The sequence below is a fragment of the Microcaecilia unicolor genome, chromosome 1, assembly GCF_901765095.1.
Source record: "Microcaecilia unicolor chromosome 1, aMicUni1.1, whole genome shotgun sequence".
Classification (NCBI taxonomy): Eukaryota; Metazoa; Chordata; class Amphibia; order Gymnophiona; family Siphonopidae; genus Microcaecilia; species Microcaecilia unicolor.
Window position 1 is genome coordinate 306,080,069 of NC_044031.1, and position 15,799 is coordinate 306,095,867.

Consider the following 15,799-nt stretch of genomic DNA (forward strand, 5'->3'; position numbering starts at 1 on the left):
CAGGAAGAGATGCTGGGCAAGAAGGAAGGGAAGAAAGGAGAGATGCTTGGCATCAATGGAAAGGAAAGAGGAGAGAGGGGAGATGTTAGAAATGGGTGGAGAAAGAGATGCAGAGCTAGATAGAAGCAGTAAAAAGAGGGAGCTGGAAGACTGGAGGATGAGAAAGAGGGATAAAGTTTGAGAGGCAAAAAATGTATTGGGGGAAGATGAGCATGAAAAAAATCAATGTCTGAGTGGAAGAAATTGAGAAAATATAACATGGCAAATGAACAGGAGGCCCTGGACAGTGATCTAAGGGATACAGAGAGAGAATGAGACTACTATGCTTAGAAAAATAGCATTACCAGGCATAAAGGTAGAAAAATAATTTTATTTTCCTTTTATTGATTGAAATTTGTCAGCTTTGGGAATTAAAATCTGCTATCTGTATATTTTGCACTGTACATAAGGAAGGTTGCTAGACATGGGTGGATGGAGGGGAGAGGAGGGTTGCTGGACATGGATGGAGGGGAGGGAAGAGTGAGGAAGGAGATGAGATGAGGGAAAAGGAAGAGAGAAAAACTGCACATGGAGGAAGAAAATAGGCAGAAGCTGGATCCACTGGACAGTCAAGTCTGTGGAGGACCCAGCTTTTACTTACGGATGTAGGGCAAGAAATGAAGAAGAAAGGCGGAAAGTAAAGAAATAAATGGAAAGGAAGCCCTAGAAACGGAGTTAAGAGGACAGATAGCAGCAGAATTGGATACTGGGCCAGCATGATCAGAAAAACAAAGTCACCAGACAACAAAGGTAAAAAAGATCATTTTATTTTCATTATAGTGTTTGGAATATGTCCACTTTGAGAATTAGGTGCTCAACATTAAAGTTTATATTTATTTATTTACTTATTTATGGCATTTTATCCCACATTAAACATGAATTAGGGTGTTTTGTGGCTCTACATGAGAATTGTGATATGATCCCTTGTTTCATATTGTTGACGGTCTGCATTTTCCGTATGGGTGGTGTATTGGTGTATTAGGTTCTGCCCAGTGTAATATTTATGGTACAGTGTGTTTTTGCACAAAGTTGTGCACAGTGTTTTGCAGTTGAGCGATTGTGGTTAGTATATGCTTTGAGCAACCACTTTATTCTTTGACATTTGATACACAGCTAATATCTAAATTTAATAAAAGGTATTAATTGTGACTTTTATTTTTATTTATTTTTTTTCTGTGTGTTAGACAATTATGGATTTAAGCTCCACCCCTGGGCCCACCCCTAACCCTGCCCCCTTTAGCCTCCCCAAACAGTTGGGCCACCGACCGCCTATGATTCTTGCCCTGGGATTGGTAACTATTTGGGTTTCTGCCAGGTACTTGTGACCTGGATTGGAAGCAGGGTACTAGGCTAGATTGACCATTGGTCTGACCCAGTTTTTCTGTTATGGTCTTAACATCAATTATCACAGCATGAAGTCTCCAAAGGACTTTCATTTTGCCCATCCAGCAAGCTGGACGAAATTCAATTATACTCAGACCTGGAAGAATTCTTTAGAAAACTGTGCCTGAAGGCACATTTTCACAAGAAAGGAAATCCCAACAGACCAGAATACAGTTTTAAACAAAGGAACACTTATTTCACCCCACAGAATGGACAAAACAACAAGCTGGACAACTACATAGAAAGCTTCAGACATAGGGTAAAAGCACAACTTTCCAGCAAACAAAAGAGAATTCTGTACAATCTTACTCCACCAGAAAGAGTGGTCATAAGAACTCTACAAACTAATCCACACATTATCATCAAACCCGCAGACAAAGGAGGCTCAGTGGTGATTATGGACACAGAAAAATACATTGAAGAAAGGCACAGACAGATCTCAGACAATACATACTATAGGAAACTAACCAAGGATCCCACACAGGATTATACAAAGCAGCTGAAAGACCTGATCAGAACATTTCCTAAACAAGTACAGCCACATCTGAAGAAACTCATACCAAACCAGCCTTATGTGGGCACATTCTACATGCTACCCAAAATCCACAAACCTGGAAACCCTGGCAGACCAATCATATCGGGTATTGGCACACTCACGGAGGAAACATCTGGACTCACAGCTTCATACAAGACACCACAGACTTTCTGAATAAATTGAAAAATATCAAACAGTTACCACCAAGTACCCTTCTAGTCATGATGGATGTAGAATCACTATACAGCAACATTCCCCATGCGAATGGCATAGCTGCATTTGAGAAACTCCTAAAAACATCCACACTGGACCATCAATACTCACCAGAAACCGTTACAAAACGAATCAAATTTATTTTAACTCGCAACTATTTCCGCTTTAACAATGATATCTATCTACAAATAATGGGCACTGCGATGGGCACCAGGACAGCACCCCAATATGCCAACCTCTTTATGGCTGAGCTGGAACAGACATTTCTGAATACATACCAGACCAAACCCCTAAACAAATACCGGTACATCGATGACATTTTTATGATTTGGACTGAGGGGGAAGAAACTCTGAAACAATTTACAATTCCTTCAATACATACCATCCTACAATCAGATTCAAAATTGACCACTCCCCAGAAAAAGTCAATTTTTTGGACACCACAGTCTCAATCAGCGATGGATATATACAAACATCTATATACAGGAAACCCACAGACAAATGCAGCTACCTCCACAACTCCAGCTTCCATGCTTCACATACAAAAAGATCCATTATTTACAGCCAAGCCACAAGATACCACCGTATCTGCTCTGACCCAGGGGACAGAGACAGACACCTTGAAACCCTTACTGCATCCTTTGAACAGAAAGGCTACAACCCCAAAATAATCTCCAAGAATATTGCCTCCTCCCTCAAAACACCCAGAGAAAATCTGCTACAGTACAAAGAAAAAAAAGCCACAGAAAGAATCCCCCTTATAGTGACATACAACCCAGAGCTGGAAAAATTAAGAAAAATCATAAAAGATCTGCAGCCTCTACTCCAGGAGGATGAATTACTGAAAGAAATATTCCCATCCCCACCAGTGCTGGCCTTCCGACAGCCACCCAACTTAAAACACAGGCTAATTAGAAGTAAGCTCCCAACACAGACTCAAAAAGAAAAGAATGGCACACATTCTTGCAATATATCCAGCTGCAAACTATGCCAAAACATTTCACAGGACCCCACAGTCATTCACAAAGGAAAAATATTCAACATTAAGGAATCTTTCAAGTGCTCATCTTCCAATGTGATATATACCATTCCGTGTAAAAAATGCAACAAAGGCTGCTACATTGGAGAAACCAGTCAGATGCTAAAGAAGAGATTTAATTTATATAGACACTATATGAAAAATGCCAGTACTAATAAAGATGTCACGCCTGTGGGGCAGCACTTTACAAAACCAGAACACTGTACCAGTGACTTCATGGTAAGAATCTTAAAAGGGAACTTTAAAACAATACAGGAACGTAAGACCTTTGAAGTCAGAATGATTAAATATTTTGACACCCACCAGACAGGACTTAACAAAGATCTGGGTTTTCTAGCCCATTATAAACCATAAAATTGTACTGCTTTGAAAATCGTACTGCTTTGACACCCTCCTGTCTTCATGCATATCTCACCTGTCCCTCTTCCTGTCTCTCACCTATCCACCCCCATCCTGTTAGACTGTCACTAGAATGCTTTGATGTTTCACTTATATATATTGTCATCTGCCAACATTTGCTTATTTCCGATCTGACGAAGAAGGGCAACCTTCGAAAGCTAATCAAGAAATGTATTATGTCCAATAAAAAAGGTATCATCGTATTTTCTTTTCCATGTTTTATTTTGTTTTATTTCTATTGATTCACTATTGTTGAAATTCAAATTAAACTCGAGCTTGTTTTTGGGATAATGTGGGATATAAATGTCATAAATAATGAAAAAACCCCAAACATTTGTTTTTCCTGATACTGTCACAAAGCCTGCACTGCTCAATAAGAGCATTTTCTGGAAACTACACATCCTTTATAACAAAATCTACACATTGATCAGTTAGGATGTAGATGTTCATTCCCTTTCAGAAATGGGGAATAAATGTTCATTTTTTAGGCCCGGCCAAAACACACACAGAGCACACCCCCTTTCCATTGCTCCTGATTCCTTTTTTCATGCTGACTGCTCTCCCCTTTCAGATTTTTCCACTATAAAACTGTTACTACAGATTAGCTTGTTAAATACCAGAGTAGACCATGACACTAAACATCGTCATTTTCATACTGCATTTCCCAGAGCAATATTTAACAGTTTAATATCTGGTCCAGCATTCATGGAGCAGATTCAGGTGTCCTTTTACTAAGGTGTGCTGAAAAATAGCCTGTGCTAGTGTAGGCATGTGTTTTGGGTGTGCGCAGATCCATTTTTCAGCGCACCTGTAAAAAATGCCTTTTTTGTTTTTGAGCTGAAAATGGACGTTCGGCAAAATAAAAATTGGCACGTGTCCATTTTGGGACTGAGACCTTACCATCACCCATTCACTTAGCAGTAAGGTCTCACGTGATAACCGCACGGTAATTGTCTACATGCGTACAATGCTGATTACTGCCAAGTTAGTGCGGCGTGCCGGAAAATAAAATATATTTTCTGGCAAGTGTAGCGAATGCATGTAAAAAATGAAATTACCGTCTGGGCCATGTGGTAGCCAGATGGTAGTTCCAGATTAACACACATGTGTGCGTAGGTGCCAACGCAGCTTAGTAAAAGGGCCCCTCAGTCTTGTAGTTCTCAGTTATTCAGGTAAATAATGAACAAACAATTTACTGCATGCAGAAAGTTGAAATGAGAGTAGTAGGTGCAATCTGCCCAAATTTGTTTCCTCTGATAACTGCACAATCTCTGTGGTACTGAATGCAGTTACAGGTAGAAAGTAGATCTGGTGAAAAGACAATAGGCTTGCAGGGACAGTGAGGGGAATAGGAGACTTGTGTGACCTTGCTTAAAGAACAGAGCCAAGATGGAGATTTTTCCTAAAGGAGAAGGGATGCAGAGGACTACTTACATGGCATAAGGGCTCTGGAACTGATTAGTAGGGTTAAAGATTACATCTGGCTGAGGTATGAGAAAGGCAGGTCTCAAGAACACTGGGGAGAAGGGGTCACATGGAACATTTAACCTATGAGTGTCAAGGTTACAGAACCAAACCAAGCAGGAAGTATCTTACATAGTAACATAGTAGATGATGGCAGAAAAAGACCTGCACGGTCCATCCAGTCTGCCCAACAAGATAAACTCGTATGTGCTACTTTTTGTGTATACCCTACTTTGATTTGTACCTGTCCTGTTCAGGGCACAGACCGTATGTCTGCCCAGCACTATCCCCGCCTCCCAACCACCAGCCCCGCCTCCCACCTCTGGCTCTGGCACAGACTGTATAAGTCTGCCCAGCTGTCAATACAATACAAGGTAAACATGCACAAAAACAGATGTGAGGAAGAACATGAGACTGGTGTAGCTTACACCTCCTGTCAACCCCTTGTTATCTGCAATGGACCCGTTTGTAAATGTCTCAATATGGCATTAAGGAACAGTCTGTTGTAATTCCCCTTCTCCTATGAAATAGAGCAGCCCACAATTGCCCTACTCTCGTGCAGTGGGCCAGTTGCTTGTAGTCCAGTTTTGGTGTATTGAAATGGTTTGTTGGCATTATCCTCCAATCACTAATACTATTCACAAATCATGGGTTTCATATTCAACTAAACAAGTGCTCCTCAATTGACTGAAGCCTCTATTGTCTCTGTTGCATCTACACTTCCGGGAAAATAAAATTAGTTCATCTTCAGACAACACTAATCTATTATTCCTTCTTCCTTTCCATGTTTTCCAGCGTGAAGGAGCCAGAGAGACGTCTGGAGTGCTTCCGTGAGGTGTGCAGCAAGCTGCCCAAAGAGAATTACAATAATCTGAGGTACAGCTGAACACATGCAGGAGGGAGTGTGTGTGCTGTGGAGAAGAAATGGGCTGCAGATATGGTTGCCACTTTTGAGGCTTCCTTATTGCACAAGCACAGGCTACAGTACTTATACAAACAGCAAGTGTCCAGGTGCAGGAACAGAACCATAGGGGAAAACCGAATTCATTTTTTTAAATGTTAAAAAAACTTGAGTGTCAGTACAAAAGGTGCAATAAACATGAGGTGTTGAGAAAAGCCTTATTAACAGCAGGGCTTAATTTATGTCATTCAACAATATTAGATAGTAACTCATCCTGCCCCTCAGGGTAATTCATTAGGCAGTCAGCTACTAACAGCATTTACTAATGCTGCTATCATATATTATCTACCACGGGGGCCATTGCATAGTATGGGCCCTGCAGTAAATAATGTGTGATAATGGCATTAGCCCATGCTGTTAGTAAATGACTCCTCCTAGTATGTTATCAAGCTTGGTTTCACTGTGTGTGCTAGCTTCTTAAGGCATTTAGGGCCCCTTTTACTAAATCGTGCTATCAGTTCCCAGTGCCGCAATGCCAACAAAGCCGATTCACTTTGGGCATTGACACGCAGGAATCGCTACCTCAGTTTGGTAAATGAGACCCTTACTGCATTATGGAGGAATGCCCACCAACCTACTATAGATTGGTATATGAAAAGCCACAATATAATAAAAGTGGACTGATAATTAAACACTCTTGTTTATTTTTTGGAACTACTTTCTTGCAATTTTGATGCTTCTGGTTTTTACCCTGTCTCGTTAGGCCTGCTAGTATAGCTAGAAAGAGTAACATAATTTAAGATATTTTGGGGAAAACACAGAAGATCCTGAATGCTGAAGATGTAGAGATGACACAGGGTATGTGGTCTTTTGGCAGTAGGAACGCAGAATGAACAGATTAGCTGGACCTTTCTGTCTATCCACTGAGTCTGTCTGCTTCTTTAGAAAGGCAGGTGAACATAAAGATGGGCTGGACAATTTATATTTTAAATTTCTATATCTTTATTAAAGTTTCATTTTCATTTAAGATATAAATTTGCAATAATACAAACATTTTCCCATTAATAAATACTAGAGCTCCAATAATACAAATGAAATTCTTCTCCCTAAACCCATTCACCTTTTCTGTCCCCTTCTCCCTCTCCCCTAAACAAAAAACCCCTCTCCATTGGTGTTCATTCTTCAGTGTGTACAAATCTGTGATACCTAACAAATAGGACTGTGTTTTTGCAATCAATGAGTGATATATCAAGTCCCTAGGAAATAAAATGTAATAGAAATTTTAAAATAAATAAATAAACACATGGACTTCTGCCCGCAGAAAAAAATAGGAAAGACTTGAAAGTGGGATGAGGGGGATAGAGTTGCCTGCTAGGGATACATTTTCACAACTACAAGCATTAGTTTGAAGGGTTAAAGTTCCCACAGAAAAAGCAGGTGCAAATCTTTGGGCTGGCGGGGATAGTGCTGGGCAGACTTATACGGTCTGTGCCAGAGCCGGTGGTGGGAAGCGGGATGGTGGTTGGGAGGCGGGGATAGTGCTGGGCAGACTTATATGGTCTGTGCCAGAGCCGGTGGTTGGGAGGCAGGGCTGGTGGTTGGGAGGCGGGGATAGTGCTGGGCAGACTTATACAGTCTGTGCCAGAGCCGGTGGTGGGAAGCGGGACTGGTGGTTGGGAGGCGGGGATAGTGCTGGGCAGACTTATATGGTCTGTGCCAGAGCCGGTGGTTGGGAGGCAGGGCTGGTGGTTGGGAGGCGGGGATAGTGCTGGGCAGACTTATACGGTCTGTGCCAGAGCCGGTGGTTGGGAGGCGGGGATAGTGCTGGGCAGACTTTTATGGTCTGTGCCAGAGCCAGTGGTTGGGAGGCAGGGCTGGTGGTTGGGAGGTGGGGATAGTGCTGGGCAGACTTATACGGTCTGTGCCCTGAAGAGCACAGGTACAAATCAAAGTAGGGTATACACAAAAAGTAGCAAATATGAGTTATCTTGTTGGGCAGACTGGATGGACCTTGCAGGTCTTTTTCTGCCGTCATCTACTATGTTACTATGTATGTTTTCAGGAGGAAAGTATGCTCAGTTTGCCTTTCAGAACTAGAGCAGAGTCTGTGCGCAAAGTTCCCTGTGGAACTGAAAATTGCAAGTGATTGGAACAATGTGTTTGTTACAGAATAGGCCTGCTGTGATAGTGCATGTTTCAGGCTGTATTTGGTTGTATGTTGGGCGTTACAGGGTGGGAAACAGATCAGAGGTGCCTGTCTTCCTGCTCCTGAAGGAGGAGTGTGCAGTGGGTCAGTGAGCGCTCTCATTTTAATTCATCACAAAACTCATCACTGTGAAGAGTCTCCTGTGAAAATAATAAGTTTCTCCCTCTGTCGTCTTACTGGTGAATAGTTCATTTTTTAAAGAGAAGGTTGGGAATAAATCAGTGGGCTTACCTGTAGATCTAGAGGGAATTTCAGAAACCTCAATGTCATAAGCACCTTGCCTCTGCTTCCTCCAGTTTTCTTTATAATAAGCTGCTCCGCATATTTAGGGGTGTCCTATTGAAATGGCCTTTTTGAAAATTGCCTGGCATGTATGTGCTTAAACATATCTAAGTTTCCAAGTTTATTTAATATTTACTACCCCACTCTACAGGAGTCTTCAGGATGGTTTACAATCTAATCTAATAGGAGAAAGAAAACAAAGGTAGAACTAGACTAATAGACATGATACAAAAAGGATAGTAAAGGCAGAACTACAATCAAGATAGAAAAATTGGGGTGGGGGTGATAGAACAATAGGAATAGCTCTGCAAAAATCCAGCTGCCCTGGACTGACTGCTCACATATTATTGGAAAGCATCAGTGAATAGATATGCTTTAAGGTCAGCTTTTTGAATTTTTCTAAGGAGGTTTGTAATCTCAGTGAATTAGGGAGGGCATTCCATAGGCTTTGATTTATGTTGAATTAACACATTCCCCTTCTGGCTTTGTTAAATCCTGCAATGTCTTTGATTTTGAAGGTCTCTCATCTCTGTGCCTTTATTCTTTTTTTTTAAACAGATACCTGATCAAGTTTTTAGCCAAACTGGCAGAGCACCAAGAAGTGAACAAGATGACCCCAAGCAACATTGCCATTGTCCTGGGACCTAACCTTCTCTGGGTGCGGCATGATGGGTAAGGGCACCCTACTGACATAAGGAGCGGAATTATTGTCTTGCCCTCATTTTGAATAATTGACTGTTTTTCAACTTTGGCCCTTAAAAAGTTCTTTCTTGAGGTACTCCACTCCAGTCCTCACAGCTCATATGATCATTTAACTGACAGATTTGTATAAGATTTCAGGTAATTTTCATATTTTGTTTGTCCTGAATACCTGACAAACAAAGGGCTCATTTAACAAGCTTGAGGATGGGTCCAAACTGGTGCTCAAGTGGATTAGGAATTGTTTGAGTGGTAGAAAACAGTGTGTAAAGGAAGTTCATGCCAAAGGAAGGAGGGTTACTAGTAGAGGCCAACTGAAACTGCTTTTTTCAGTTTTGCTGAAACCAAAACTGCAGCCAAAACGTATCGCCTGGTTTCTGCCAAAACCGAAACTGACAACTAAAGTTTGGTTGTGTGAATGTGAACCAGTGAGGCCCACTGATTGTCAGAACTTGCAGTCAGCCCTCTGCTAAACCCACATTAAATTATTACCCTCCAGTCGCAGGAATTGCAAGCACAGACTGACAACTGAGAGAGCCATTGGCGTAGCCAAAGGTGGGCCTAGGCCTACCCAGCAGCAGTGCACCCTTACCGGTGTCAGAGGAGCAGGCTGGACTCCTGCACCTTCGTCTCTCTCAGTTCAACGGGTCCCGGCAGCAGTTCTCACACACTGCTTCTGCTAACCCAGAAGCCTCCTCTCTGCCGTGTCCCACCCACACAGAAACTGGATGTTTTGGCAGAGGGGGGCAGGATACAGTAGAGGGGAGGCTTCCAGGTTAGTGGCAGGCGGAATCGCTACCGCTGCTGGGACTCGTTGAAGCGAGAGCAGCAATAAGGAGAGTTGTAGGTAGGATGAGGGTGGAAAGGAGAGATGCTGCATGGAGGGTGGGAAAGGTGAGAGAGGGAGAATTGTTGGACATGGGGTGGAGGGGGAGGAAGGGAGAGATGCAGCAAAGGGATGGAGAGGGGTCAGAAAGAGAGAAATCTTGCATATGGGGGTGGAGGGAAGGGAGAGATGCTGCAGGGAAAGGGGCGAGAGAGGGAGAAATGTAGGATGTAGAGGTGGAGGAGAGGGAGAGATGCTGCATGGGGAAGAGAGGGAGAAAGGTTGGATATGATGGTGGAGGGGGGAAGGGAGGGGTGGTAGAAAGAGATGTTGGACCCAGGGCACAAGGGAAGGAGAGAGAGAAATGGACAGAGAGAGAGAGGCAGAAATGTTGGACATGGCAGTGGAAGTGAGAGAGTGCTTCATGGAGGGAGGGGGAAGAGAGATGTTGGACCTGGGGCACAAGGGAGAGAAAGAGAGAGATGGTGGACAATGGGAGAGAAGGAGAGATGTTGGACATGGGGGTAGATGAGAGAGAGGGAGAGAGACACAGGAGGTAGGAAGGGGAGAAAGAGGGAGATGTTGGAACTAGGAGCAACAGAAGGGAATGATCGAATGGGGAGATTGCTGCCAATGGGAGTGAGGGAAGAGAGAGAGAGAGAAATGCTGGACCTTGGGGAGAGGGAAGGGATAGAGAGATGTCAGGCTCCTAGAGTGTAGAGGGAAGAAAGAGGGAGCAGATACTGGTCTAGAAGCGTGGAGAGAATGGCTGGGAATGGTGGAACCATGTCGGAGAGGCCAGGGTGGAGAGGAGGGGGTATCAAGGAAATGAATGAAAGGATAGTGATCACAGATGGTAGAAATATGGTACTGGGGAGTAGATTAAAGAAGAAAGGGAACGGAGGACTGGGGAAGGAGTGAGATGGGGAATGGGAGCGCTAGTGGGTGAGAGAAGAAGATGGAAATTTGATAGCTGAAAAGTAAAAAGTAGGTGAAGGGTGAGAGAGGTTGAAATTTGAGTTGACAGGCAGAAAAGAAAAGAGAGGAAAGAGCTAAAAAGGAACAATTAATATGTCAGAGGCAGGTATAGTGAGGGTAGAAAAAACCAAATGAGAGCAGCCGCTTACAGGAAAGCAGAAAAGAGAAATTGGAACCAACGTGATGGAAAAATAAAATGTCCAGACCAAAAAGGTAGAAAAAAAAGCATTTTATTTTGAATGTTTTAAATGGAATATGTTAGCTTTGGGAAATGCATTTTTGTTTTTTTTTCTCCTGTGTTGTTGTACATGCTAAGTTTAACTTCTTGGGGTTCCCAGTTCAATTTTTGTCTAAATATTTTTATTTCTAATTTGTGATCCCTTGTTCCATATTTGGTGAGGGCCTGTCAGTGTGATAGTAATGGTAGGCGGGGAAATCGGAGGGAAGGCAGGGAGGGGGATCCTCTTTTATTTTCTGACCTGGGCTCTAGCATATCTAACACCTGTCCAAACCCTTGCTGTATAGCTGGTGGGGATCCCCAAGCATCCCCAGCTAAGGACCTCCTCCAAAGACAGCCAGAACTCCCTTCCACCAAGCCCTGCAGTCATCAACAGCATGGGGCAGTTCGGCAAACTGAAGAGTAGCAAATCTCCTGGACCGGATGGTATTCATCCTAGAGTACTGATAGAACTGAAAAACGAGCTTGCGGAGCTACTGCTAGTGATATGCAACTTATCCTTAAAATCGAGCGTGGTACCGGAAGATTGGAGGGTGGCCAATGAAACGCCCATTTTTAAAAAAGGCTCCAGGGGAGATCCGGGAAATTATAGACCGGTGAGTCTGACGTCGGTGCCGGGGAAAATGGTAGAGGCTATTATTAAAAACAAAATTACAGAGCACATCCGAGGACATGGATTACTGAGACCGAGTCAGCACGGCTTTTGTGTGGGGAAATCTTGCCTGACCAATTTACTTCAATTCTTTGAAGGAGTAAACAAACATGTGGCCAAAGGGGAGCCGGTTGATATTGTGTATCTGTATTTTCAAAAGGCGTTTGACAAGGTACCTCATGAAAGGCTACAGAGGAAATTGGAGGGTCATGGGATAGGAGGAAATGTCCTATTGTGGATTAAAAACTGGTTGAAGGATAGGAAACAGAGAGTGGGGTTAAATGGGCAGTATTCACAATGGAGAAGGGTAGTTAGTGGGGTTCCTCAGGGGTCTGTGCTAGGACCGCTGCTTTTTAATATATTTATAAATGATTTAGAGATGGGCGTAACTAGCGAGGTAATTAAATTTGCTGATGACACAAAGTTATTCAAAGTCGTTAACTCGCGACAGGATTGTGAAAAATTACAAGAGGACCTTTCAAGACTGGGAGACTGGGCAGCTAAATGGCAGATGACGTTTAATGTGAGCAAGTGCAAGATGATGCATGTGGGAAAAAAGAACCTGAATTATAGCTACGTCATGCAAGGTTCCACGTTAGGAGTTACGGACCAAGAAAGGGATCTGGGTGTCGTCAATAACACACTGAAACCTTCTGCTCAGTGTGCTGCTGCGGCTAGGAAAGCAAATAGAATGTTGGGTATTATTAGGAAAGGTATGGAAAACAGGTATGAGGATGTTATAATGCCATTGTATCGCTCCATGGTGCGACCGCACCTTGAGTATTGTGTTCAATTCTGGTCGCCGCATCTCAAGAAAGATATAGTAGAATTGGAAAAGGTGCAGCGAAGGGCGACTAAAATGATAGCGGGGATGGGACGACTTCCCTATGAAGAAAGACTAAGGAGGCTAGGGCTATTCAGCTTGGAGAAGAGACGGCTGAGGGGAGACATGATAGAGGTATATAAAATAATGAGTGGAGTGGAACAGGTGGATGTGAAGCGTCTGTTCACGCTTTCCAAAAATACTAGGACTAGGGGGCATGCGATTAAACTACAGTGTAGTAAATTTAAAACAAATCGGAGAAAATCTTTTTTCACCCAACGTGTAATTAAACTCTGGAATTCATTGCCGGAGAATGTGGTGAAGGCGGTTAGCTTAGCAGAGTTTAAAAAGGGGTTGGACGGTTTCCTAAAGGACAAGTCCATAAACCGCTACTAAACGGACTTGGAAAAATCCAAAATTCCAGGAATAACATGTATAGAATGTTTGTACATTTGGGAAGCTTGCCAGGTGCCCTTGGCCTGGATTGGCCGCTGTCGTGGACAAGATGCTGGGCTCGATGGACCCTTGGTCTTTTCCCAGTATGGCATTACTTATGTACTTATGTACTTATCCTTGAGCCACTGACAACTAAACATATGTGGGGTGCCGGCATCAGTGGCATAGGGACGTTGCTTCTGCCTGCCAAGCTTACTAAAAGGGAGTTCTGGCCACCTTCAGAGAAAATCTTCAGCTGACAGAGCTTGGGGATCCTCATTAGCTAACGTATTTATATTTTGAGATGAGGGTAGGGTGGGGCAGAGAAATTGTTGTGCTCACCCATTTTGGGCTCAGGCCCACCTAAAACTGGCTGTCTGGCTACATCTCAATGTGTGAAAAAAAAAATCATGATTAACAGCTTTTTGTGCTTATCCAAACAGTGCACAAATAAGAGAAAGTAGAATTGAGATATTTCCCGTTTTATGTTTAGTTATAAAACCGATTAAGGACAAGCATGATGTAGATTCTTACTAAAATAGGGTAGAGGAGTCCAGATGCTGGCCTACACTAGGACATTATACCAACCTGATGCACAATCTAGAATAAAAAAAAAACAAAAACACGTTGATATCATTGCATGCGAGAACTATGTACTCTGAATAATTACAATCGAGCTATACATTTCTCAAATTATTTTCTAATATATAAACTTAATTTCATTGTAATATAATTTCCCTATTGACACTATAAACTGGCCAGTATTTAAACTTGAAAACAATCCACTGCAGGTCATAGGCGCGTACTCCGTGGGTGCTGTGGGTGCTTGAACACCCCCAATATTTGACCCGCTGGAAGTCCTGGAACGGAAGTTCCCAGCCAGCCCGACCTGCGCTGCCCGCCCTCTTCTCCCTCAACAGTCCTCCACCTGCCCCTCGCCTTCCTGCGTGCTGCCCAGAATTTAAAAGTCATCTTACCCCCCTCCGAAGGGACACCACCTTGTAAGTGGTGGAGGGGCTTCCGTGTTTCAATGACTCAGAGGGCTATGCTGAAGGGTTACCCATATCAGACAGGCCTCTGAGGAGAAACCAGACAAAGAGTGTCCCAAATTAGGGAGAGGGGAAAGATGGTGACCTGAAGCTTGTACACTCAACGGCCCAGCTGTCCTCTGAAGTTCAGTTTTTGTTCACTTGAAATTTCCTCTCTGCATCGCAGTTGTCTTAACAGAGAAAGGGAACAATGGGGGGTCAGCCGCCAATGACCAGCGTTTTGTCCCCTGTGCAGCAAGTGTGGGACCGCTGTGTGACGAGCTGCCCATAGATGAGTGGGTTGATGAGTCCTTTGATTAGCACCGACGAAGGAGTGTCGATGCTCTTGGACCTGGAAACAACTTCATCGCTCAAAAATCATTTAGCCACCATGCCCAAAGGAGTGGAGGAGTGAGTCAGGAGTGTATGATGAAACGGAAGTCGTTTACAGCTGAACTCTTAAGAGTTATCAGCTTGGAGTTTTTGGCTCCCGAGAAGGTTACATTGAATGTCATCTGGAGGGTGCTCCAGGACCTGACGGTGGTAGAGAATGACTTTCCTTCAGATAGTCTTGTTAATGAGCCACATGGATAATCTAATCGAATCCTTTGAGAATATACAGCAAATGAAGTTCTACTGAAGTAGGAAACGGTTAAGATTTGAAAATGATAAAAGACCAGAAAAATTTGAACAAAATTAATATTGTTACAGATGATTAATATTGAGATTGTTGTTTTCCCAGAGTTCCGGGTATGACTCCTAATGTTTTTTTTCCTCTGAAATGATTCCTCTTAATATATTAATTCAAAAGGAGTGAAGCCTGTGAAACTGGGATTACTTTAATCAGCGGGAATTGGATTGGAGATTCAAGGGTTTGTATTGTTAAACAATTTCTGGTTTTAAAAGGGAAAAAAAATGAAATCAGGTGTATTACTTTCACTAATATTGAACAATAAGTATGTTTCCAATGAAATTGATGGACTATGCACCGTTATGGTCTTGAAGAAACCAACCAGATAATCAATGTGGAATAATGATTTAGATAAATAATAACTGGGGATAATCGGGTTAATACCACGTTTTCTTTGTTTGCTGTTGTTTAAATTGATCTCCTTGTCTTGTTTCACTCTCCCTATTTATTTTGTGGTCTAAGAAAGATTGTATAAAATCCATTTATCTTGTTTCTTCTAATATTGTTTTAATGTACAATCATCTCTGTTTTACTGTTTTGCAAGTGATCCTTGTAAAATGAAAAATTATAAATAAATGATTTAAAAAAAAAAAAAGTCATCTTACCTTGGGGTCCGGCGGCAGCAGTGAAAGGCGAGCAGGCTCGGCGCTTCAGCCTTCCCTTCTCTGCCTCTAGTCCCGCCCTCATTTCCTGTTTCCACAAGGGCGGGACCAGAGGCAAAGCTGAGAGAGAAGGGAAGGTTGAAGTGCCGAGCCTGCTCGCCTTTCACTGCTGCCGCCAGGACCCCGAAGTAAGATGACTTTTAAATTCTGGGTGGCACGCAGGAAGGCGAGGGGTAGGCGGAGGACTGTTGTGGGAGAAGAGGTCGGACTGGCACTCGGAGGAGAGGGGGGACCTGGAACTCGGAGTTGAGGGGGGGCCTGGAACTCGGAGGGAAAGAGAGGAGGTCTGGAACTCGGAGGAGGGAG

At 43.1% G+C, this 15,799-nt stretch overlaps 1 protein-coding gene across 4 annotated transcripts in view; it reads left to right on the forward strand.

Moving 5' to 3' along the window:
* The window catches only part of SH3BP1 (SH3 domain binding protein 1), a 131,008-nt gene that overhangs the window by 77,434 nt on the left and 37,775 nt on the right, over positions 1-15,799 (forward strand). For all 4 annotated transcript variants that reach the window (XM_030207897.1, XM_030207907.1, XM_030207916.1 and 1 more), the window contains 2 exons: positions 5,868-5,948; positions 9,020-9,133. In XM_030207897.1, coding sequence (XP_030063757.1) covers positions 5,868-5,948; positions 9,020-9,133 — 195 coding nt within the window. The remainder of the gene's footprint in view (positions 1-5,867; positions 5,949-9,019; positions 9,134-15,799) is intronic.